A 26,251-nucleotide genomic window follows, 5' to 3' on the forward strand; every position below is an offset into this window, starting at 1 on the left:
GATCTTCCCAATCTGCCCGTTCATTAGAATTTTTTTTTTTTTTAAAGGTTTGATTGATTCCTCTCTTTGTATCACTACTTATTTTTGTTGAATAAATTCTTCGATAGGTCCATAAAAAAAAATAAAAAAAATAAAAAAGAGCGAGAGGGAACCAGAGGAAGTCACTCTGGCGGTCCAATCAAAATGAACGGTCCGGCATGAGGTAGACAAGAAATCTCATAAGGTTTCGAATCTGCTAGCATTGTCCTTGAAAACAATTCCAAAAAAAAAAATAATAATAATAAAAATAAAAATAAATTAACAGTAGTCTAGAGTCGAGACATGTAAATTAACAATAAAGATGCCCTCTGGAAAGACTTAAAAGACAAATAAAGCCAACATTTACTATATACTAGGCCTGGGCATTTTAGCCCGAAAACTGGGACCGAATCGATAAGGTCCGGGCCGGGCTTTGAAAAGAAAAAAACATAAAAATCTAAAGCCCGAACCGTTTACATTTAAACGGGCCGGTCCCGGGCCCTGATATTCACAAGCCAAAAAGCCCGAAGATAAGCCCGAAGTATAACCCTAGTGTGAGTACCGTCCCTAACTCCCTAGTCACACTAAGTCAGTTGAAGTGAACATTGAAACTCATCGCAGCCTTCAACCCCGACCCTTTCCCAACACTCAGACTTCACTACTTCAGTTTGAATCAATCTCATCGCAACCTTCAACCCCGAGCCATTCCCAAGTCTCAACATTCAAACTCGCACCCTGACCCTTTGAATCAAACTCGTAGCCTTCTTTAGTTCTTCTTCAGCTCAAACCCACACAAACAAATCATCCAAATCTCAAATCTTTCACCCCGACCCAATTTACCTCGGATCTCAGCGAATCACACGAACCCAGAAGGCCAGAAGTGAGCGAATCGAGACGGCGACGAGAACCGGATCTCAGTGAATCACACAAACCCAGAACCTGAGAGAGAGCTCGAAGCCGGATCAGAATCGAGATGGCGGCGACGGCTTGATCGTTTAGGTTATTCTCAGGCAGTTCTGACATAATTTCCCAATGTTAGAGGGAAATTAGACGGTGGAGGCACTCAATTGATAAACGTGAGGAATTGTCGGGGTGGTGTGTTCTTCATCAAAGGATTAACTCACCGATTTGGGGATTCGGCTTTTGATCAAAATTGATATCAAGGTGAGTTTGGGTTTTGGTTATCTGTCAAGGTTTCGAAACCCCAAGGCTTCTTTGATCACTTTGGTATTTGGCAATGGAACCCGAAGCAGCTGCAGTTATTGGGGACGAGTTGGTGGTCGCAGACGGCCAGTGTGAGGGCGGTGACAGGTGGTGCGACTGGCATGAAGAGAAAGAAAGAGTTTGGGCCCGAAAACCCGGCAGGACCGGCCTGGGCCTATTTGGTCCGGTCCTTCACGGTCCCTGTAACTGAAAATCTTTATTTGAGCCCTGCCCAAAAAAAAGGGGCTTGGTCCCGGGTCTAGCTAATTGACACTCGGTCCCGGCCCGTGCCCAGGCCTACTATATACTAAAGGTGAATCCACTGTACTACTGTTCATACTGTTCATAAAATGATCCTTTTGCCCTATGTTTTTCGTGATTTACAGTTTGCCATTTCTATTTTTCACTTCGAAAGACCGTTTTGCCCCCAAATTTGGACTGAAATTACAATCCTACCATATTCTATCCTTTTAGTTTTTTTTTTTTTTTTTTTTTACAATTCTGCCATATCCTTTCAGGTGTGTATATATATATATATATATATATATATATATATATCAGCCAAATTGATGGTCGTTAAGGCATTGATAACTGCCTTAAAGCTAGTACGGTTCAGGTTGGACAGATTCAGTTTGTCCATTGGTTTAAGCGAGTTAAATACCTTAAAGATCATTATTAATTTGGCTGAAATTTTGCATAGATGATCTATACACTAGTACCTAAAAAATGAACGGTCGAGATGTGGATATAAGACCAAAAAGTGACCCTAAACTCCAACCTCGCACTTTAATTTCAGAGTGAGGCCTTTCTCTGAATAGGATCTATATATATATATATATATATATATATATATATATATATATATATAACAAATCATATTCTAAATAATGCCAATGGTTATTTAGATTGTGAGTATTGATCTATTAGTCTATTACACATAAAAATAATAATAATAATAATAAAATATAAAAAAAACCCCACAGCATGGCGTGGGTCAATTTGCCGTGGAAAAAAATTGAAATTATAATGAGTTACTATTGAATGAATAGTGCCATGGACATTATTTATTATTTTAGATATATGCTTATGAAAATCTAAAGTAATTGTATAATGCATATAATCATCGAAAAACTGTATAAGGCATATAAAAAGTTTTATTTTCATTTTATGGACAATAACAAATAAGTTCGTATCGGAAAAATAATAAAATAAATAAAATTGTTTATTCGTTGATGCTACTGAGATTTGTCTTCCATGGATGCAATAATTGTTTGTGATTAGTGATTTATGGGACCTTTGTTGGAAAAGAATGGGTTTCTATCTTTCTGACATAATTTGGTTTATATGGATTGTTTCATATATAAGATAGGGATGTCTTTTGTTGTCAAAAAAAAAAGAAAAAGATAGGGCTGTCTTTCACCAAATTTTTCAGTGGATATTTTGTTAAGAAAGAAATGCGTGATTGAGGTATTCAATCCTTTAATGGGCAGATGAATAAGTTTATAATACACCTTTTTATGCATGTGAACACTGTTTTTTTTTTTTTTTTTTTTTTTCCAATAAACGCATACCAATAACAAAAAGACCCGCAGCAAAGCGCGGCCTATAAACTAGTTATTACAAAAAGCGAAGGTCTGGGTTTCGACTTAGGGAGTTTGCAGATCAGTAGATCTCAAGTACTCATTTATTATATATGGAAACTTATATATAAGAAAAGACAATGGGGAACGTCTCAATTGTCAGCTGTATTGAGGTTTCAGATGGTGAAGTGGGCGGCACTCTACTGCCGACCATGATTTATCCCCGGCGTATGACCATATCCACCCCCTACACTTACGCGTACGAGTGGATGGAAATCGGAACTTCCCGTAAGTACGCGTGCTTCCGGTTCGTACACCTTGGAACTCCCAAACAGTTTGAACTTCCCTGCGAACGGTCTGGTCACTTTGTCACTACCAAAATTCATCAGCAGATCCAGATCTTCTACAACAAGCCAGTGACAAAAAAATGTTAGTATATATACACCAATCCTGTCAGATATGATTGTACGTCAATTAAACAATGTATAATTCATTAAATGATGGAGTAATTAGCTAGGTACTGGATTTTGAAGATGCTGAGAGTCTGGCAAATGCTATTTCGGAAGAGACGAGTAGCAATAGGAAGAGGCTGGAGTAAAGAAGAGCACAGGGTTTGCTGTGAACCATTTTCTATATATCATATAAAGGTACGACAATAAGTTTTCACTTCCCCAGCCACAGATTATATATAGAAAACTAGAATAGTATGTATATGACGTGCGGAACACGGCAGATATCCCATTCAAATGTCATATATATCTCATTGGCGTGGAAATTATGTGCCAAGAGGCTGTACGTAATTCACAATGGAAGTTGCCTTTTCCCCACACTCTTGAACTTGCGCAAGTCTACTAGAGCTATTGCATGGGCCGGGGGTGTTGTGCACGGCTACGACCATGACCCTTAGCAATGACACGAAAGTGTCTAAATAAAAAAAATAAAAAAGGACATGAAAATACCCATGGCAGCATGCGACCTAGCCGTAAGAGCATCTCCAACAGTATTTGTTATAAATATAGCTAAAAATTGCTAAAAGTTAAATATAACTATCCAATTTGAGAGTTGTCCTCCAGCAAGGATAGCTATTCTTGAGTTAATTTAAATTTTGAAACGTTGAGGATGTTATGTGAAGTTATTTTCTCTCTCCTCTCTAGCTATATTTAGCTAGAGTTTTTAGTTAAAGCTAAATTTAGCTTTTAAATAGGTATTCTGCTGGAGATAAAACTTATCCCAAAATTTGTTAAATTTCAAATTTTTTTTAAAATAAGTATTCTGTTGAAGATGCCTTAATGGGTGACGGACTAATCCGACCAAGCCCACCACCGACTCTAGGTCAATTTTCTAGTGGACCCCATATCCAATCTAACTATTTGATGCAAAAACGTCAAGCCTCCTCATCTATGGTAAATTGGTAATATCAACCATGATGAGTTTGCTATAGTGCTTCACAGTCATGAAATTCCGGAGATCGAAGTTGTTAGATTAGTTGGGGGTACATTAGAAACAATTTGCAATCTAACAGTTATCTACTATAAATTTTCAATACTTTGGAATATCATAAAATTTTAGATAAATGACTACAAATTATTTATAAGAAATTAAATGCACAAATTTCAATAGAAGTATCAAATTTTCTAGTATTTTGAATCACACTGATCATGAGATAACATTTCATATAACTTTCCTTTTTTTTTCTTTTTTTTTTCCTTGTTATATTGAAGGAGAATCAAACTCTTATCTTAGCCTAACTATAACCTAATTCCCAACCATCCTCCACCGCCTAAGCTAACCCCAATTAACTGCAATTTCTTCCCAAAAGAACCAAAGAAAATGGAAGAGGATAATAACTCTACTACATACATGCTCATTTTAAGGCTGTGCCCAAAAACACCTAATTAACAAGAAACAAGAAACAAAGTGAAAGCAGGTCCGTATTCGTACATCTTCCATCTATTTACTCATGCAACAGTTGATTGTGCAACTTCTAGGCTAGCACCGAAACGAATCTTGGCCATTCTACCAATTCTAGCATAAACTTTTTATGGTGAAGCTTGGTTTTTGGCTAGTGTTGTCTTGCATGCTCAGCTGGTTTCGTCACCAAACATTAATGCTTTGCTTCTGCTAATTCTAGTTCTAGTGAAGCAGAGGCTCTTTTCAAATGGAAAGCCAGCTTTCTAGACCAAACCCAGAATAATAATCTGACGTCCTGATCAGCTTATTTATTGTTATAGTATACATTTGACAAATGCAATACCAACCTCCCAACACCTACCTGTCTTCTTTTTCGAATGTGTGGAACACGGTTTCACTCTTTTCACTATCGTTACTTCATCTTTCTACAAAAATGACTAAAAATTGAAGCCACTTTCTTATGATATTCGTTTTGCCATCGTGTTATCAATTTTTCCATCTGTTCATCGTGAAATAGTTGATTAACATCTACCCCAGGACTCAATACCCCATTGAACAATCAAAGAACGTAAAAGTTCCAATTTTAACTTTAAAGAATTGACACAGGTAATAACTTTCTAAGTCTCCCCAAATAAAGTTTTGAGACAAAGAAAATGATAACAAATAAGCTAATGACAATCCTTTAGTCAAAAGTACCCTAATTATTTCTCAGCTGCTCCAACCCAGAGAATTATAGAATCAAATTGAGTCTCGAGTCAAAACTTGAGTCATTTTGAGTTTTTGACTAAGGAACAGAGGACGAAAGCCATATTGTCTCGATGGGACATGTGGTGGGTTCAAGATGGCAGCTATGCAATGGAGGGCCGAGATTCACTCTTCATTGATTAAATCAAATTAGAGGGACCAAATTAATTGGTACAGAAAAAAAAAAAAAAAAAAAAAAAAGTAAATATATAATTACTTAATTTCTAATCTGACGACCAGATTAATTGTCACTACCAAAATTCATTAGCAGATCCAGCCCGGTCTTCTCTTCCACAACAAGAAATGACAAATAAGTGTTGGTATTGTTTAATTGACGTACAATTAAACAAGAAAAAAAAATTCAGTTTAGTCCCTTGAATCACTTTGGTCCCTTTTATGTTGGTCCCTATATTATCTGATGACATCACCCAAGTCCAAAAATTGAATATTGGTTAAAAAATGACGTCACTTGCCTAGTTGGATCGGACATAGGGACCCACTTTTCAAACTTTAAGCACCTTAAGAAAGGCAAAATAGATATTTCTATTTTTTAAATTTATCTAATTTTTCTCCCTTTTTTAAAATTTTTCTCTATATTCTCTCTCTCTCTCTCTCTCTCTCAACCCCAATACTAGAGACATTTGCAGCACCAGCCTTCACTCCAACCTCTCCCTCCAGACGCTGCCATCTGTCCCCTCCTTTCAGAAACTCATCTCCTAACTCGACACCCCAGTCCTCTCTGTCTCCCACCTCTGCTTCACCAGTCTCACTCCCACCCCGGCCCCACCCCCTCCTCCTCTCTCCCGATCACCTGCCTTTCGGCGTCGTTGTCGTGGTCGTCAATTTAGAGAAGGAGGAGAGAGAGAGAGAGAGAGTGTGGAAAATATGGAGAAATTTTTTAAAAAAAAAGAGAGAGAGAGAGAGAGAGAGAAAAAAAATTAGAAAAATTAGAAATATCTATTTTGCCTTTTTTAGGGGGTTTAAAATCTGAAAAGTTGGCCCCTATGTCGGCTCCAACTCAGCACATGACATCATATTTTGAGCCAAATTCAAATTTTAGACCTGGATGATGGAAATTAAAAATGCAGGGACCAACGTGATTAATTCTAAAAAAGATGGACCAAACTGATTTTAACCTTAAAGTTTAATAGACTAAATTGAATTTAATCCATTAAACAATATTGTTTAATTGTATGGCTGCATGCGACCTAGCAATATTGGATGACATCGGGTCTAATCGGACCAAGCCCACTACCAACTCCGGGTCAATTTGCTTGTGGACCCGCATCATGCGCATGCTGACCAGTCTAACTGTTTGATGCGATAAACATCCAACCTTCTCATCTATGGTAAATTGGTAATATAAACCATAACAGCCTGGCTATAGTGTTTCCTAGTCATGAAATTCTAGAGTCTGAAGCTGTTAGACTAGTTATGGGCACATTGCAAACAATTTGATGGAAGTACCTAATATTCTAGAATTTTAAATCGCATGAATCACGGAACACCATTTCATATATCTTTCCTCTCTTTTTTTCTAGTTATATTGAATTCTCATCTTAGCCTAATTGTGACCTTATTCCCAACCTTCCTTCACTGCTAACCCCAATTAATTGAATTTCTTCCCAAAAGAACCAAGGAAAATGGAAGAAGATAATAACCCTAGCCCTACTACATACACGCTCATCTTAAGGCCACTCAAAAACCAAATTAACAAGAAACCAAGTGAAAGCAGGTCTCCATTCGTACATCTTCCATCTGTTCACTCATGCTGTCATGCAACAGTTGATTATGTAACTTCTAGGCCAGGACCGAAACGAATTTTGGCCATTCTATCAATTCTAGCACATCAAGTTTGTATGGTGAAGCTTGGTTTTTGGCTTGTGTTATCTTGTATGCTCAGCTGGTTTCATCACCAAACAACGTTGCTTCTGCTAGTTCTATTTCTAGTGAAGCAGAGGCTCTTCAAATGGGACCCAGCTTTCTAGACCAAACCCAGAATGTTAAATTAATAATCTGACCTCCTGGACTATATATTGTTATAGTATACACTTGAACTAAGAGGAAAACCAATTTTTAAAAATTTGGATACTATGTGTATCCACACCAGCGAGGTTCCAACCATTTTGGGGAGAGGGGCAGGAAGGAAATATATGGTTTAAATGTTCCATGCCAGAACCACAGAAAGCACAAAAAGAATCAAAATTAATATTAGTATAACGAGCAATTCTTGCCCTAGTTTTCAATCCCCCTCTAGTAAGGAGGCAAAAGATCATGACTTTAGGAGGAATACCAACCTCCTACAGCTGCATGTCTTCTTTCTTGAGTGTGTGGAACACGATTTCACTCTTTTCACCATCGTTACTTCGTCTTTCCACAACAATGACTACAAATAGTAAACGAATGACTTTCCAAGTCTCCGTTTCGAGACAAAGAAAATGAATATCAAAAACTAATCGCAACCATCATGACTAATTAAGAAGGAAAGAAAATGAAAACATCCTCTTTCCAAGTCTGATCAGCTATAAATAAAGCTAGGCTTGATGTGCTCTAACATATCATGCAGCAAACATATACAAAACCATGAGAACCATGAGATCATTTCTAGCTTACTTTCTTTTGTGTGTTCACCTCGTTTCATCACCAAACAATGCTTTTGCTTCTTTTAGTTCTAGTTCGAGTTCTAGTGAAGCAAAGGCCCTTCTAAAATGGAAAGGCAGTTTTCAAAACCAAAGCCAGAATAATCTGACCTCATGGACTTACTCTCCCAGTAATTCCACCAATCCAAGAGCAAATGCAAGTCCATGCAATGGTTGGACAGGCATTTCATGCAAAACTATTGGAAGTGTCAACAGGATAAACCTCAGCAATTCTGGTATTCAAGGTACGCTTCGTGAATTATCATTCTTGTCCTTCCCTAATCTTGAATATCTTGAACTTAGCTTCAATGAACTTCATGATGCCATCCCACCTCAGATTAGTTCCCTCTCCAAACTCATCTATCTTGATCTGTCTTCTAATCATTTGTCTGGGCAAGTCCCACCAGAATTTGGTCTTCTAACAAAACTTGAGGTCCTTCACCTAAATGATAACAAGTTAAATGGCTCGATTCCTCACGAGATTGGTCAACTTAAGTTTCTTTCTGAGCTTGCTCTGAGCCAGAACAGTCTAGAAGGTGTGATTCCGGCTTCTCTGGGTAATTTGAACAACCTGATTTCGTTGTTTCTCCATCAAAATCAACTTTCCGGTTCTATACCTGCTTCTCTAGGCAGTCTGAGCAACCTGACTACTTTGAATCTCCATAGAAATCAACTTTCTGGTTCAATCCCACCATCTTTAGGTGATCTGACAAACCTTACCTTTCTCTTCCTCTACCAAAATAACCTATCTGGAACCATTCCGGAACAGATTGGGAACTTGAAATCAATGGTGGATCTAGAGTTGGCTATGAATCAACTCAATGGTTCCATTCCCCCTTCAATTGGTGGCTTGAGTAATTTAGTTTTCTTATACCTCCGTGATAATCAACTTTCTGGCTCCATCCCCCAAGAGATAGGGAATCTCAAGAAGTTGACTGTACTCGAGTTGGATACTAACCAACTTTCTGGTCATTTACCCCAAAATATTTGCCGTGGTGGATCACTGCAAAACTTTACAGCAAATTCCAACCAATTGACGGGTCCAATACCCAAAAGCATGAAAATATGCAAGAGTTTAGTAAGAGTCTACCTTCAAGATAACCATTTGACAGGCAATATATCTGAAGAATTTGGTGCCTATCCACATCTTTACATTGTAGACCTTAGCCGCAACAACTTCTACGGTGAAATTTCACCCATGTGGGGACTTTGTCCTCAGTTAGCAACCCTACGAATTGCAGGAAACAACCTGACTGGCAGCATCCCACCTGAGATCGGCAATGCAACCCAAATTCAAGCACTCGATCTTTCTTCAAATGGTTTAGTTGGGGTGATTCCAAATGAGATAAGGAGTTTGACTTCTTTGCTGAGTCTGAATTTGAAAGGTAATCAACTTTCGGGTCACATGCCTTCAGAATTCGATTCATTGAAGGATCTTGAATATCTTGACCTGTCAACCAACAGATTGAATGAATCAATTCCAAGCATTTTAGGTAACTTTTCTAAAATACACTACTTGAATTTGAGCAACAACAAATTCAGCCAAGAAATTCCATTTCAATTGGGAAATTTAGTCCACCTGTCCCAGCTAGACTTGAGTTACAATTCACTTGAGGATCAAATACCATCAGAAATTAGCCAAATGCAAAGCTTGGAAATTCTGAATATTTCCCACAACAATCTTTCTGGTTTAATACCCAAAAATTTCGAACAAATGCATAGCTTGGTTCAAATTGACTTATCCTACAACCAGCTGCAGGGTCCCGTCCCCAACAACAAAGCATTTCAAGAAGGCGCATTAGAAGGCAACGAACGATTGTGTGGCAATGTTGCAGGAATTCAACCCTGCAATAAGCATTCCTCAAAAACAGATCGAAGACACTTGTTTTTAATTGTTTTCCCTATTTTGGGAACACTTTTACTTGTACATGCAGTCCTTGCAATTGCCTTGGTTGGAAAAAGAAGAAAAACAGAGCAGGACACGGGGCAGAGCGATGTGCAGCACAAGGAAGTTTTTTCCATATCTGAATTCGATGGAAGAATCATGTATGAAGAAATCATCAAGGCAACCAATGATTTTGATGCTCTGTATTGCATCGGAAAGGGGCGATCCGGAAGTGCGTACAAGGCAAAGCTGATATCCGGCAGCATAGTTGCAGTGAAGAAACTCCACCCAACACTTGATGGTGAGGAGACGTCTCGGAAGGAATTCCTAAACGAAATAAGGGCACTCCTAGAGATACGGCACCGGAACATTGTGAAACTTCGTGGTTTCTGTTCACATGCCCATCACTCGTTTTTGGTGTATGAATACATAGAAAAAGGTAGTTTGGCTTCAATCTTGAGCAAAGAATACGAAGCTAACAAACTGGACTGGAGCACAAGGGTGAGGATTGTGAAAGGTGTAGCTCATGCCCTCTCTTATATGCACCATGATTGCTCTCCCCCTATTGTGCATCGAGACATATCAAGCAACAACATACTGCTCGATTACGAATATGAGCCCGTTGTTTCAGACTTTGGCACCGCTAAGCTTTTAAATCCAGACTCATCGAATTGGACTGCACGCGCAGGCACATATGGATATATAGCACCAGGTAATACAGAGTAGATGAAAGAAATGTTCTACAACTTTTATACTTGGTCTACATATTAATGATTTTCTGTTCCTCAATGTTTTTGGCAGAGCTTGCTTATACAATGAAGGTTACCGAGAAATGTGATGTTTATAGCTTTGGAGCGCTGGCACTGGAAGTGATAATGGGAAGGCAGCTGGCTGATTTTATGTCCTCCTTTTCGACTTCATCCGCCAATGGAGACATATTGCTAAAGGATGTTTTCGACCAACGCCTCCCCCTCCTCCACCGAAAATTGAGAATGAACTGATAACAATTGCTAGGCTAGCAATTGCATGCAAACATTCCCATCCACAATCCAGGCCAACAATGTACATGGTTTCTCAAGTGTTGTCATCCCAACCTGCAAATTCCTCTAGACTACCAGAGATTACTATTGAACAACTCATTAATTAGTATCAGACTATTGTGACAGAGAGTAAGATGCTCTTGTTCACGCATGAAGTGGAGAAATTGTTGACATTTATCAGGACAAATAAACATTCAGTTATCTCATATCCTCAAGGAAGGAAATTCGGTGGCAGATAGACTAAGCAAATTTTGGAGCCTCACATACATGACGGTTTTATTTGGTGGGACACGGTACCTCAGTTTTAACTTCCAGTTTTCGGGCATGACTTTTGTTCGCTTCCATCCTATAAGTTCCCTTAATTTCTCCTGTTTTTCTAGCTTGTTCTCTCAGGCCTAGTTTGTTTTTGTCATAGTTTTCCTCTACTGTACCTGTATGCTTTGTTTATTATTGTTCTTATTTTTTGGTTAGGAACGTTTCATGCTGTGCTAGCATATTTGTGTAACTTTTCTGGGATTGGCCTTGGCTTAGTCCTCCATCCCACTTGTATTATTTTTCTTCATTAATAAATCTCCGAGGGAGGACGCCGAGGGCGTTGATTTTGTCCTCTCCTCGTTTATCCAAAAAAGAAAAAAAAGAAAGAAAAAAAAGTTGTAATTAGGTTTCACATGTATACTGTTTTTGATGAGAAATAAAATCTTTGAGCTCTCATACAATCTTTTGCTTTTGCATTTGCGAAGTCAATTGCAGCAGTACTTCAGTCAAAAAGACAAAAAACAAAAAAGACAAAACCATCGATCAGGTACAGAATGAGAAGCAATTAGTAAGAAACGTATAATATGATCCCAGAAAAGATGAGTTACCTCGAATCTAATGGAGGGGCTTGAACTTAACCGACATCTGCTTTCTGCTATAGAAACTGCTTCTCAGAATTCAGAGACCTCATCACTGAGAATGAGATTGATGTATTACTATTTCAGCTGGTATCGACCCCTGAAGAACGAAACGGAAAGAGCTACTAACTGCTTATTGGAATTTCAAGAACTTTGGCAAAAACTTCGAATCTCTACAATCTACATTTACTCGTGTGACAAGTTGCATCGAATTTTCCGTTTTTAAAAAAAAAAATTAATATGATTTTTGTTGAAGGAATATCGATTTAGTATGCCTTATCAAACTAGGAGTAGTAATAGGAGAGAAGGTTCTAGATTTCCCAATCCTACACGGATTGGTATTCCTTGTAACATTAGAACTAGTACTTTGTAATCCCTATATATAGGGCTCCTATTCTCAATAATATGACACAATTCTCTCTACAATTTCTCTCGAATCTCTTTTTCCTTAAACACGTTATCAGCACGACTCTAACCACAAAACAGAAAACCAAAACTCATTCACAAAGCAGCCCCTAGCCCAAGCTAGCCGAACCTTCGCTGCAGCCCGAACGCCCGTGCGCTTGCAACCTTGCACAGCAGCCCCTGTTGCCCCCTCCCTGCAGCCCTGCGTTCCAGCCTGCTACCACCGAAGCATCCCTGCTGCGCAAACAAGCCAACGCACACCCACTGCATCTTTTTCCCGTTCCTGTGCACATCCGTCTTCTTGCAAGCCTCGAAAAGTCTAGTTCGGAAGCTCAGATCGAAAAACTTTCTTCATCAAAGTTGTTCGTCTCTGTCTCTTCCATCTAACCTCCGAATTTCAGCCTTATCGGAGTCATATTTAGATCTGTACACCAATCGAGGTACAAGCTGTTCAGAACAGAATCTGCTCCTAATTTTCACCAAGTAAGTATTCAAAAGAGTAAGTTTTGAAGTTCCTATAATTCGAAATTTAAATATTTCTTTTTTTCTCGGGGACTTGAAAACCTCCCTTCTTCTACATCCCACCTTTCTTATAACGTGGGTTCGATTCTTGAAAAGCGGAATCGTGGGGATTCACGCAATTAACGAACTAAGAGCGTTCGTAAGACTTCGGACTAAGAGCGTCCGTAAGCATCGATTAACGACCATATAAACATCATTGTTTCGGTCTAATCCAATTATTCTTGGAAATCGATTTCTTGGTAGCATAGCTCGGAAATCTTATTTATATTAGTTTTCGTGGAAGCATTGACTCCGAAACTAACTTGTTTTTGTTTCATCTTTCAGGATGTCAAACACAAACAAACTCGATTTTGTTCCATTGGATTATGCAGGCAAAAGGTACTTAATTTGGGTCACTGATGTCGAGATCCACCTTATTGCCCGTGATTTATTGCATACAATCCAAGAGCTTTGTCCTATAGAAACAGCTCCAGACCCTCAAACTGAGAAAGATAATTCCAAGGCACTTGCCTTCATGAAACATCACATGGATAGTGACCTACAGTTTGAGTTCATAAATGAGGATAGCGCCATAAAGCTTTGGCATGCGCTTCGCGAACGATATGGCAATGTTCGTGACTCCATACTTCCGAATACAGAAGCAGAATGGAAACATCTTCGCTTCTCTGAATTTGACACTGTCATGCAATTTTATTCGGAAGCTCTCAGCATCAGAGCAATGATGCGTCTCTGTGGAAAAACAATCACAGAAGACCAATTGATTGAGAAAACCCTTAATACCTTCCCCGTCTATGCTATGAGGTCCTCTGACTTATTCCGGACTCATGTAAATGCAAGACGGATCACAAGTTTTCAACAGCTTATTGAAGCTATGGTCACTACTGAAAGACATGGCAATGAACTTGTGAAAAGAAGATTTGATAGGCTTCAAGATAGCTATCAAGAGCATCGTCCTATGGCTAGAGAAAGTCGCCATCGACGTCATGATCCATATGATCGAAATGCTCAAGAAGGTAATCACTCAAGGCGACAATCACACGACCGTAGGAGGCGTGATTTTGAGGGACATAGGGTTGGAAACAATGGAGCCAACGTTGGCCATGGGCACCACTTTCCAACACCACTAGTCTTAGGGACTATGCATATTGCGCCAATGCGCCTCAATCAAGGGAGAATCCTCTTTATGGTGTCTATTTCTGATATGGAACGTCTGATCAATGGACCTGAATTTGCAATGTACCTACGAAGGTAGTCGCATTATGGTGATCCAGACATCGAGTTCACAAAGACTTTAAATCTGGCGATGAAGACAACATGCCGCAGATTTTTATTTAGAATAGTCTTTTATATTTCCAAGAATTATGTAATGGCAATTATGCCTTAAATCAATAAAATGACTTATTGTATTAACTCTTTCCCTCTAGGCGTACTCAAGAGTACTTGTGATGTCTAGGCAAGGTTTGATCTGAGAGAACGGTTTTAAAAGTGAGCAACGCTCCACCAAAATCTCGCCTTACCTTACCTGGTCACAACTAAATTGAAATTACCGAACGGATAGAGTGACTACGATTTGTCTACGATTTGATTTTTATATTGGATTAGATTATGGTCACGAAACTTTGGTGTCATCATTGGATATTATTAATAAAGTATCGATTTATTTTATCTCATGTCGTAGACATGTTTTTCGAACTTTATTATTTCAAAGATATAAGAGCCAATGGTTTTCATGTGGAAACACATTGTGAGAATGGACAAGAGTTCCTTTGCATCACCTCTAATGACTACGGACATAAACGAGTATTAGAGAAACTTATGTGTCGCTCTAGTGGGTTGTATGCAACCACTATTCGAGTCATTGAATCCAACCATGTCATGAGAGATGATTTATGGGATTCCGACACATATAGGCTTTGGCACGACCGTTTGGGACACCCAGGTCGTGACATGATGATCCGTATCTTAAAGACTTCACACGGACATCCCTTTTTTCAGAACGAAAGGAAGTAAAACTCGAAATTTGGATCAAGGAGGAGCACCTGCGCCTCACGGCGCCTTTCCCCCTCAAGTCCGGCCTTCACCGGTCGGCGCCGCCATCCCCCTGCGGCCCAAGGGTGGCTTTGACGCCACCCCTGCTCCCTTGACTCCAATTTTTACTTCTAAGGTCCATTGTGACTTCATGGCTCAACCAAAATCCTCATTGGTTGTTTCCAAAGCCCATCATTCGTTCTGCAAAGCCTGCTCTTTAGCAAAGTTAGGATCGAGACCATCCTATGCAAGGGACACCAAAGAAAATATACCATTCTTGCAAAGAATCCAAGGTGATATTTGTGGACCTATTCAACCATCATGCGGACCATTTCGATATTTTATGGTATTGGTTGATGCATCGACACGCTGGTCACATGTCATGCTATTGTCCACAAGGAACGCTGCATTTGCTAAACTCCTAGCACAAATAATTAAGTTACGGGCTCACCACCCTGATCATCCCATTAAGTCTATAAGATTAGACAATGCTGGGGAGTTTACATCAAAGACTTTTGATGATTATTGCATGTCCATTGGGATTGATGTTGAACATCCTGTTCCTCATGTTCATACCCAAAATGGTCTCGCAGAAGCCACCATTAAACGACTACAAATGGTTGCTCGAGCATTGGTGATGCGCACCAATCTCCCTATTTCTGCTTGGGGCTATGCAATATTGCATGCAGCTGTGCTTATTCGTCTGAGGCCCACTGCCACTCAACCCTTTTCTGCGTCCCAGATGGTGACTGGGTATGAGCCTAATGTCTCACACTTACGCATATTTGGGTGTGCAGTTTATGTGCCAATTGCGCCGCCACAGCACACCAAAATGGGTCCTCAACGACGATTAGGCGTTTACGTTGGTTATGATTCTCCAACGATTATCCGCTACATAGAACCCTTGACAGGCGATCTATTTACCGCTAGATTTGCGGATTGTCACTTTGATGAGACAGTCTTCCCGTCGTTAGGGGGAGATAGGAACATAAATGTTCAACAGGAACGACAGGAATTGTCGTGGTCTGTCCCCACTATGTCTCATCTTGATCCCCGAACCGCACAGTCAGAAATTGAAGTGCGGAGAATTCTCGATCTTCAGAACGTAGCAGATTCGATGCCTGATGCGTTTTCTGATATCGCTAAAGTGACAAGATCACACATACCTGCTGCAAACGTGCCTGCAAGGATTGATGTCCCTAAAAGTAGAGGACATGACGCCAACTCAAGAATGCATGAGCATGGCGCCAACGTCCCATCTCTCAATGATGGTGACGTTATGGCTAGGCCCACGGCTCCCGCCATGAAGCGCGGGAGGCCCATAGGTTCGATGGATTCTCGCCCAAGAAAGAAAGCGAGTTCGGCACAAAATAATCCATTAATCATCGATGTAAATAATCCATCTCATGAGAATATTCCGGATTATGGTTATGTCCAAGAGACATCATTGGGGGACGCTCCAATGTCAAAACCAACTCCAGAGAATAGAGAGATCTCCATAAATTACACTAGTGTACATGAGATGATGGATAGAAATTCTATGGCGATTGATGATGCATTTGCATATCATATTGCGAAAGGGATTATAGAATATGATGATATCGAACCTCGCTCTGTTGAAGAATGTCAACGAAGAGCAGATTGGCCTAAATGGAAAGATGCGATCCAGGTTGAATTGGATTCACTAACAAAGAGACAGGTATTTGGACCTGTAACGCAGACACCCCCAAATGTAAAGCCTGTTGGCCATAAATGGGTCTTTGTTAGAAAGCGTAATGAGAAAAATGAGGTGGTAAGATATAAAGCCCGCCTTGTGGCGCAAGGTTTCTCACAACGCCCTGGAATCGACTACGAGGAGACATATTCTCCCGTAATGGACGTGATAACGTTCCGCTACCTTGTCAGTTTGGTAGTTTCCGAAAAACTTGACATGCAGCTTATGGATGTGGTTACAGCATATCTCTATGGGGATCTAGATTCAGAGATATATATGAAGGTTCCAGATGGACTTCAATTACCCAAATCAAGTGGCTCTAAACCACGGAGCGCGTTTTCAATAAGATTAAAACGCTCACTATATGGATTAAAACAATCCGGACGGATGTGGTATAACCGTCTAAGTGACTACTTGATTGGGAAGGGATATATTAATAATGAAATATGCCCATGCGTGTTCATTAAAAGAACAAGTTCCGGATTTGCAATCATAGCAGTTTATGTCGATGACATGAACCTAATTGGAACTCTAGATGAGTTGAAGGAAACTGCTAAATACTTGAAATCTGAATTTGAGATGAAAGATCTTGGGAAAACACGGTTTTGTCTCAGTTTAGAACTCGAGCACCGTAGTGATGGCATTTTGATCCATCAGTCTGCATATACTCAGAAAATCTTAAGGCGCTTTAATGAAGATAAAGCAAAGTCTGTGAGTACTCCCATGATCGGTCGTAGTCTTGAGCCAGGAAAAGATCCGTTTCGTCCAAAGGATGAGGACGAAGAGCTATTAGAGGCAGAAGTGCCCTATTTAAGTGCAATAGGCGCATTATTGTACTTAGCTCAATGCACAAGACCAGACATCTCATTCGCAGTGAACTTGTTAGCTAGACATAGCTCTGCGCCAACACGTCGCCATTGGATTGGTGTAAAGACAATCTTTCGATACCTAAGAGGTACGATTGATATGAGCCTATTTTATCCCTACAGAGAGAAGAGGAATGACGGAAGAATGGGATCGGACCCCATTAGGCATGGAGCCACCGTCCACCATGACAAGGTGGCCGGCCATGTTGCCGCCAACGTCATCACCACCACAAGGGGTGGCCGGCCTCACCCTATCCCCCTTCATCAAAACGACAATGATGTCTTGATGGGTTTTGCTGATGCAGGGTACCTCTCTGACCCTCACAAAGGTCGCTCCCAAACGGGTTATGTCTTTACCATAAGAAGCACTGCGATATCTTGGAGGTCTACGAAACAGACCCTTGTTGCTACTTCCTCAAATCATGTAGAGATTATTGCTCTACATGAAGCCGTGCGTGAATGCATATGGCTAAGGTCTGTAATTAGACATATTCAAGGAAGTTGTGGTTTGAAGTCTACCACAGAAGAACCTACATGCATTTATGAGGATAATGCAGCTTGTATTGAGCAAATGAAGTTAGGTTTCATCAAGGGTGACAACACTAAGCATATCTCGCCTAAATTCTTTTATAATCAGCAACAACAAGCACTTCTAAAGATTGAAGTGAATCAAATCCGATCAGAGGATAATGTAGCAGACTTATTCACTAAGTCGTTACCTAAAATCCACCTTCGAGAAACATGTAAGGAGCATCAGATTGAGAAAGTTATCTGAACTCCCACGATTGTAGCAATCAGGGGGAGATATCGACATCAGGGGGAGTTATGATGTCTACATGTTCGATCTCGAAGAGTGAAGGACGTGTTGTGCTCTTTTTGTCCTTCGACCAGGGTTATTTTTGTCCCACAGGGTTTTTGTTACCTGGCAAGGTTTTTAACGAGGCAACGGATGAAGCGTCACCACCAAGTTTGAGCGGCACAAGGGGGAGTGTTGAAGGAATATCGATTTAGTATGCCTTATCAAACTAGGAGTAGTAATAGGAGAGAAGGTTCTAGATTTCCCAATCCTACACGGATTGGTATTCCTTGTAACATTAGAACTAGTACTTTGTAATCCCTATATATAGGGCTCCTATTCTCAATATTAATATGACACAATTCTCTCTACAATTTCTCTCGAATCTCTTTTTCCTTAAACAATTTTTAGTTATATCGTAGAGAAATCGAACATCGGATCGGATATCACAATAGTGATAAAATATGTTCGAAAATAAAGGCAAAAATCACCGCCCATACTTAATGAGCTCTACAGTTCGATAAATATCTTTTGTAATCATCTACAAATAAACCATTGTTTCTTCTGATAGAATTGTTGTAGGGAAATTAATTGGAACTCATGCCAAACTAGAATCTTTAGCTGTTTTCATTCCACTTCCCTTTAGTGCGGACAGTACTGCTACTTAATTTCTCAATTTCTTCTATCTTCTTCTACTTCTGAACTCATCTTGGTGGAGTATATTCTAAAACTCCCAATCGTACCAAGTTTCCCTAATTAAGCAAAGCCAACAAGATCGATGTCAAGTTAGATTTAGCAATCGGATTTTTCACATAAGAGAAACACCCAATTCACACTATAAACAATAGAGCCATATCATTAAATGAAATAAAATACACGTCTTTATTTATATCTGCAACACGAAAATAAGTAACCTAACCCTAAAGAACGAAGAGAAAAAATCATTAAATTAACTTTCCAACTTCTTCCAAATTCTCAATTAACATTTGCACCATTCAGTCTTCATCAACCCCCTCAAAAGCCCAGGCATACTCCTCCCGGAGCGCCGCCTCCTCCTCGGGAGTGAAATCGCTCTCAATCCCAAACAACTTCCTTACATACTCCACACTCTTGTTCTTGATCCGGTCCGCCACGGACTGGTTCAACAAGTCCAGCAAGTCATTCACATTCAAATAATCAGCTGCCAGAATCAGCTCCATTATGCGCTCGGTGGTGTCCTCCTTCACGTACTCAGCATAGAACTTCCTCAGTTCCTTCTTCCCGGCCTCGTCGTGCTCCGCCTTCGGCTTCAAGGCGAGATGCTTGGTGCAGAAGTCAATGATCCTCGTCAGTTCCTTGCTGTGCACGTTAGGAATAGGCATCACCATGTCTCGGGAGACCCCATCGTCTCCAAAGAAGGCCTTGACGGTTCCGAACTCCATCGCTACGTCCTCCTCCAATTCAAAGATCTCATCGTCGGAGGTCTTCAGGGAGATCGTCTTCTTTTCTTGGACGGTGTCCTCCTCTGTCGACATTGTAGAGTAAGAGTGAGCAAAGGAACGATGATGATGATGATCAGGTGTTTGCTTCTCTGTATGTGTTTTCTGGTGAAGTGAAGAGAGAAACTTTATATTGAGGGGTTTCGAACATTTGCGAAATAAAGGATTCGATGCTAAAAACACGACGGATGTTGCTCATGTGTATCGCTAATATAATAAAATTGGTCTATACTCACCAGAAGAAGAGGAGGTTTCCGGAAATGCCTGACAGTGGAGAGAAGACCTGGTAAGAATAGGAGACTTGGGGGTAGTATAAATTATCACTCCTACTGTAAAGGAGGATTTTCGCTGACCACAAATTGTATTGTCATTTAATCGACTTCATACACATCTTTCTTCAAAGTAATTATTCTGAATCCGGAGTTGTCCAATATGCTAGCGACAATTATGCTTTGATAAATAGAAAATAGAAGAGGTAAAAGATATATATATATATATATATATATATATATATATATATATATATATATATTAGACCGATGAAACACAGAGACCTATATGTAGAATTGTGGATCACTCAATAAACTCGGACTACGAATACGTGATAATTTGAGACTAAATAATAATTTCTTGTTAACCTAAAGGTAAATCAAGGTTCGCAAAGATTGCAAGTTGTAACTTTGAGAAACACAAATCATGAATCTTTCCAAATGCGAGTGGTAGAAGCCTCACACTCGCGCACATATCCTTTTGGCCATTCTGAACCCAGATTAATGAACTCACAAAACCCAATTGGCCAACCGCAATTTCCATATTTCATTTTATGTTCTCCACATGAATCTGAAGCAATAGATGGAGTTGATCATACATATACTGAAACAATATATTCTGCAAACGCCAGAAAGGAAGGCTCTGACAGAAACAGAGCCTCTTCAGCCATCGTATTTCATACTAACAAAATCTAATCCCATATATTGAACTTCATTAGTCAGATCAGTCAAATATGCAAGGAAATAAATGAATATTGAAGTCCTTGTTCAAATTGTGCCAGTGCCAGAGTACCTTTCATGTAATTCATATTCTAATATCGTAAGAAACTGACTATACTACAAAAATGATGCAATTGCCATTCATGGTGCACAACCAATGATCTCATTGACGAAGTGAATCCAGGATAGCGATAGTATTCATATGCAGAGTCGAGAGGAAGAAAGGTTATACGGGAGCCAATTCTCTTTTGTTCTTCTTACTCCTTTTTTTCAATAAACCTTTCGCTTCTAGCGTCTTTAGTGTTCGTTCTTTCCGTTTTTTCTCTCTTTCTACAAAGTTGGATTCCATCATCTTCATCTTTGCCACACGCCTGGCTGTGTAAACCTGCACATTGGAGATGAAATACGTAAGCAATCATTTCCACAACTTCAACAAATATTTTCCCACAAGCTTTAATAAGTCATAGCCTCATAGCTAGTACATAAGTCTATAAACAAATTTATAATTCTCCCGCAAGCTTTAGTGCAAAACCAATACCTTACGAATATCCTCAAGAACCTCGTTCTCCTTGCATTCAAATTCTACCAACTGTTCCCCAACTTCTTCTTCTATTTTATGAAGCAGCTTTACATCAAGCTGCAAAACACAATCTCCCTTATTAATCAAAACAAATAATCTTTTGATTGTAAACCAAATAAAAGTAAAATTATAAAATATAAAATCCCTATAAAATACAGAAGAAAAAACAAAAACAACAACCATAAGAACACCACTGTATGCCTGACTTGTCTCAATAGTTGCAAATTTAGACTGGACATGATCACCTAAAGAATTTCATTGGTGGGATGGGAGGAAAGTTGCTAATTTTAACCCATCTCACAATGATCATATCTGCTACTTACTTGGGTAACAACGCTGACAGCTAAACCTCCTCTGCCTGCTCTTGCAGTACGTCCCACACGGTGAACATAATCCTTTGGATCACTGCAAGTAGTATGACAATTAAGCTTTAAGAATCATATTTCCTACTGGAAGTAACAATAAAAAAATCCATTGAGTAAGACCTTGGAATATCATAATTGATTACTAGGTCAACCGTAGGAATATCCAAACCACGATTGGCAAGATCAGTTGCAATCAACACTGGAACCTGTCCAGATTTGAACTTATGTAATGCAGAAAGTCTAAGAGGCTGGGATTTGGATGAGTGCAACGCTGAAACACTTTGACCAAGCTCCTCCAGTAAAAAATTCAATAAGTGACAATTCCTGCACACACATAACAAAACCCAAAGATTGATGATTACTTAATAATCCAAACACCAAGCCATCCAACAAACAAACCAGCACCGAAACTATTTAAAAGCAAGAATACCATAGGGTTGAGACAAACACAATGGCTGAACGAATACCCATATCTTTCATTTTCGACAAAATATACACCAAATAAACTTCTTTCGCTTCACGGGGTATGAAAACATATTTCTGCGCAAGAGTACCAACCGTCCTGAGACCTTCATAAGCCTGGTAAAAGTACGCCTTATTTGCAGAAACTTCAATCAGTGCTTGCAGGTCACTAGTCATTGTTGCAGAAAACAACAGGGTCTGCCGATTCTTCGGCAAGCACTGAAACACCACTCTCAAATCGGCCTCAAATTCAGCATTCAATAACCTATCTGCCTCATCCAGCACTAGGAACTACAACACAATAAAACAACTCATCAGTACCCAGCTCAGACTTAACACCCCAAGCAAAGCACCTTATATCATCTACATCTATCACATCTTCAAAACAAAAATCCATCGAAAAGTCCTAATCTTCCCATACAGATTCCACTTTAAAACTCACAATGTACACAACAATTCAGCAAATTTATAAAAAAAATTGAAAAGAAATGCTTAAACCCTAAATTACCTTGGCCTTGGAGAAAACAGAGGGAAAATCAGGGTCCTCCTGAAGCAAATCCCTAACCCTACCGGGCGTGGCAATCACCACATGGGGCCTACTCATCAAGCTCTGAGCTTGCTTCAGCTTATCCATACCTCCAACAATCACCGAGCACCTCAAATGCAGCGACGACCCGAAAGCCCTGAACTGCTCGGCGAGCTGGTACGCCAGCTCATGCGTCGGCGTCATCACCAGCGCGAAAACCCCATAAGGCCCCTCCGCCAGCCGCTGCAGAATCGGCAGCGCGAACGCCGCCGTTTTGCCGCTACCGGTCTGGGCCAGGCCCAGCACGTCCCGGCCCTCCAGGATTTTGGGGATGCAGTTCGCCTGGACCGGCGTCGGCTTCTTCAGACCGAGCTCGGCGACCGTCCGGAGCAGCCAGTCGGCGAGTCCGAGGTCGGTGAACTTGGCGTCGGAGTTCGCGTCCGGGTCTGTGGACCTCTCAAGGTCCGGTTCGGCGGCGGCATGGGTTATCGGATCGGGGTCGGGTTTCGGGGCGGGTTTAGATGATCTGGGTTTGAAGAGAGGGAAGTCTAGAGATACTGTGGCTTCTTCTTCTTCTCCGTCCATTCTGTTCGGTTTTTCTCTGTAAAAGTTTACGCCTTTGGGAATAAAGCTTTGAACTTTGAAATAGGGTTGGCACCAAACGACGACGTTTTAGTTGGTTGGTGACAGTGACGGGTCGGGTTGGCCTTATTAGCGCCAAAAAAAAAGGGAGCAGAAAAAGAAGCAATTTTTATTTGGACCAGAGTGAAACACATTGGCCCCTAAAAAAGCTAGAGAAGCAGAGAAGAGGAATTTTAGAGAGAGATGGAGTCACCGTTTAAGGCGGATGCGTTGAAAGGGAAGGTGGCGTTGATAACGGGAGGCGGGTCGGGTATTGGGTTTGAGATTTCGACCCAGTTCGGGAAACATGGAGCGTCTATTGCTATTATGGGGAGGAGGAGGCAAGTGCTGGACTCTGCTGTGTCTGCTCTAAAGTCTTTGGGAATTCCGGTACTTTCTTGGTTTCGAGCACTTGATTTTTGCATCTGCTTATTGTTTACATATTTGTGTTGCTACCCAATTTTGGGTTTGTGCGTTTCTTGTGTGGTTGATTGGTTAGGGGTGGTGTTTGATGAGAAGGGTGGGGGAAGATATTGATGAAAATATTATGTTAATTGACTGAAACCAACAGTTTAAAGTTGGAAGGTCTGCAGATCAACCAAAGCAGAATCTGTCTTCACTGCAACATTGACTATCTCTGCTGTATGTTTTAGTATGAGGCTCTTTTGATATGTCCAGAAATCATTATGGTTTGATATATGCAACTAATAATCGAAAACTATCAGCAACACAAATAGGTAGCTAATAGAGTTTAAATAGCAGCTTGTGGGTCAGCTGGCTTGAATTCCAGTTGATCGGAGTAGTGGTTTAGTGTTGGGATGCCAGCTTTTTAATACCATTGAATTTGGATGCTTAATATACTATGGTTTTATCAACTTGCTCAACAATGTTACATTCAGATCCAGTAACCCTGCTGAGACTTCTTTTCAAAGGTTGAGTTTTTTTTATTCACGTTGCTTGGGTGCTTTCAGGCGCTGTCTACCTGACACTGATTTACTTGTGACCTGTATACATGTCATCTTCTTGAACTTGGTTGTGCTGCCCATGATTTATGTATTGTTGTGTTTTCTCTTTCATTTCAGGCTATCGGCATCGAGGGGGATGTGCGTAAACAGGAAGATGCAAGAAGAGTGGTGGAATCAACTTTTCAGCATTTTGGCAGGCTTGACATACTTTTGAATGCTGCAGCTGGCAATTTTCTTGCATCAGCAGAAGATCTATCCCCTAATGGATTTCGAACAGGTTGGATGCAGTAAAAATCTTCATAATATGTTCACATATATGGATTCATTGTGTGCTCATGACTTGATGGTTATTAATGTGAAAATACCAAAATAATGGAAGTGAAAATGCACTATGCATTGAAAAGAACCTATTAGCCAATTTACGTTTTGAGGGTACCATGATAATAAAGAAATCAGACGACTTAAAATTCCATGAACATATTCATTGACCTGTAAGACATATATATTTATAAAGTTTTTCCATATTTTAAACAAATTGTTCTATTCTTGCCTGCAGTTTTGGATATTGATTCTGTTGGTACGTTCACAATGTGCTACGAAGCACTCAAGTATCTTAAAAAAGGAGGACCGGGAAGGAGCTCATCTGGTGGTGGAACAATTTTGAACATCAGTGTTACTTTACATTATTCCGCTTCTTGGTATCAAGTTCATGTGTCAGCAGCCAAGGTTTGTTTGATAGTCCTTCAGTTGTTGTTTCTTATTTATGTGATAAAAAAATTTAAGATTCTCATTTCCAACAGGCAGCTGTTGATGCCACTATGCGAAACTTGGCATTGGAGTGGGGAACTGACTATGATATCAGAGTCAATGGAATAGCTCCGGGCCCTATTGGTGATACGCCTGGCATGAGTAAACTTGCACCAAAGGAGATAGATGGCAAAGCCAGAGAGCAAATGCCGTTGTATAAACTAGGTGACAAATGGGATATTGCTATGGCTGCTCTCTACCTTTCATCAGATGCAGGTTAATAACCTTATTCACTTGTGCAAGTTTATATTATAATCATTAATGTATTGTAACATGTAGAGAATAGTAAATTTCTGTGCCCAAACCAGTAGTTTGGCATCAAACTGTAGGAATCATTCTTGTTCCATAGATAGCCAGTCTGAGGATAATTCGAATACTTCAACTTCTGAGCCTCATCTCAGACTTGCTGTGCTTTCATAGGAATCAGAAAAATGACAAAGTAACAAGTAATAAAGTATAATTGAGACAAAAAAACATTGCAAATCACCATATTGGTCTTGGTGATTGCTTGTAGAGGTTTCATTGCCCTTCTCTTTTCCGTGCATTGCGTTCCCTTTTGTTTCATTGGAAACTTAATTTTGATTTGTATAACATTGTAGGGAAATTCGTTAATGGAGCTATCATTGTAGTTGATGGAGGACTTTGGCTGAGCCGGCCTCGCTATCTGCCAAAAGATGCTGTGAAACAGCTTTCCCGTGTAGTAGAGAAGAGATCTAGAAATGCACCAGTAGGGGTTCCAAGCAGCAAGCTGTAAGGCATAGAACAAACACCCCACCATTTTTTACGGTTATTAGTTGAATCACTCATATTCCAACAGAGGAATGATGAATCCATCTCCTTCCGTTGTTGAATAATAGTTGGTTATGTGAAATTTGGCGCCAACAGATTAAAACAGTCATAATAGTCAAATTAATCAGCGAGGTCTGTCCTGTCTACTGATGCTGTGACCAGAAGAATAGTGTAATATCACAGGTGTGGAATATAGTATCGATTTGTAAACATGTCTATTTTTATGTTGTTATCATAATACGATCGTAAAGATTATAATGAAAGCAGTACTGTTTTCTCGTCATCAATTTAAAGTGGCTCAAACCAGTTCTATTGGATTATGGCTTTTGAAAGGTCACGGTCGATTCTATGTTAAAAAAAAAAAAAAGTGCTACATAATAAGCCGAAATATGAAAGCGCAAGTAATTGAGCAGTATATTTCGTTT

At 40.0% G+C, this 26,251-nt stretch overlaps 3 protein-coding genes and 1 pseudogene across 3 annotated transcripts; 2 read left to right on the forward strand and 2 right to left on the reverse strand.

The window, feature by feature from the left end:
• The first annotated feature begins 8,017 nt into the window (after window positions 1-8,017).
• On the forward strand, window positions 8,018-11,616 carry LOC112203329 (annotated as a pseudogene).
• A 7,457-nt stretch (window positions 11,617-19,073) lies between these two features.
• On the reverse strand, window positions 19,074-19,897 carry LOC112201731 (SKP1-like protein 14). The gene has a single exon (XM_024342638.2). The coding sequence runs from the start codon at window positions 19,756-19,758 to the stop codon at window positions 19,240-19,242; it is 519 nt and encodes a 172-aa protein (XP_024198406.1). The 5' UTR covers window positions 19,759-19,897; the 3' UTR covers window positions 19,074-19,239.
• Window positions 19,898-20,666: 769 nt separating this feature from the next.
• Window positions 20,667-23,272, reverse strand: LOC112202200 (DEAD-box ATP-dependent RNA helicase 36). The gene is made up of 6 exons (XM_024343132.2): window positions 22,627-23,272; window positions 22,087-22,409; window positions 21,777-21,980; window positions 21,615-21,696; window positions 21,250-21,348; window positions 20,667-21,096 (listed from the first exon to the last, which is right to left on the reverse strand). Exons 1-6 carry the CDS (start codon window positions 23,227-23,229, stop codon window positions 20,938-20,940), a joined length of 1,470 nt encoding a protein of 489 aa, XP_024198900.1. The 5' UTR covers window positions 23,230-23,272; the 3' UTR covers window positions 20,667-20,937.
• Window positions 23,273-23,387: 115 nt separating this feature from the next.
• LOC112202202 (peroxisomal 2,4-dienoyl-CoA reductase [(3E)-enoyl-CoA-producing]) lies at window positions 23,388-26,113 on the forward strand. The gene is made up of 5 exons (XM_024343133.2): window positions 23,388-23,655; window positions 24,348-24,507; window positions 24,787-24,956; window positions 25,031-25,253; window positions 25,637-26,113. The coding sequence occupies exons 1-5, from the start codon at window positions 23,470-23,472 to the stop codon at window positions 25,789-25,791; spliced, it is 894 nt and encodes a 297-aa protein (XP_024198901.1). The 5' UTR covers window positions 23,388-23,469; the 3' UTR covers window positions 25,792-26,113.
• The last annotated feature ends 138 nt before the right edge of the window (window positions 26,114-26,251 follow it).

The sequence above is a fragment of the Rosa chinensis genome, chromosome 5 (assembly GCF_002994745.2).
Source record: "Rosa chinensis cultivar Old Blush chromosome 5, RchiOBHm-V2, whole genome shotgun sequence".
In the NCBI taxonomy this organism is placed as follows: Eukaryota; Viridiplantae; Streptophyta; class Magnoliopsida; order Rosales; family Rosaceae; genus Rosa; species Rosa chinensis.

Bases quoted from the DNA above. Each gene is read 5' to 3' on its own strand.
- LOC112201731 (XM_024342638.2), bottom strand. From the start codon at position 19,758: ATGTCGACAGAGGAGGACACCGTCCAAGAAAAGAAGACGATCTCCCTG.
- LOC112202202 (XM_024343133.2), top strand. From the start codon at position 23,470: ATGGAGTCACCGTTTAAGGCGGATGCGTTGAAAGGGAAGGTGGCGTTG. The intron at 23,656-24,347 runs GTACTTTCTTGG...CTTTCATTTCAG, and splicing joins TAAAGTCTTTGGGAATTCCG to GCTATCGGCATCGAGGGGGA. The intron at 24,508-24,786 runs GTTGGATGCAGT...TCTTGCCTGCAG, and splicing joins CCCTAATGGATTTCGAACAG to TTTTGGATATTGATTCTGTT.
- LOC112202200 (XM_024343132.2), bottom strand. From the start codon at position 23,229: ATGGACGGAGAAGAAGAAGAAGCCACAGTATCTCTAGACTTCCCTCTC. The intron at 21,981-22,086 runs GTATTCTTGCTT...ATGTGTGTGCAG, and splicing joins GTGTTTGTCTCAACCCTATG to GAATTGTCACTTATTGAATT. The intron at 21,349-21,614 runs GTAAGTAGCAGA...TGTGTTTTGCAG, and splicing joins CTGTCAGCGTTGTTACCCAA to CTTGATGTAAAGCTGCTTCA.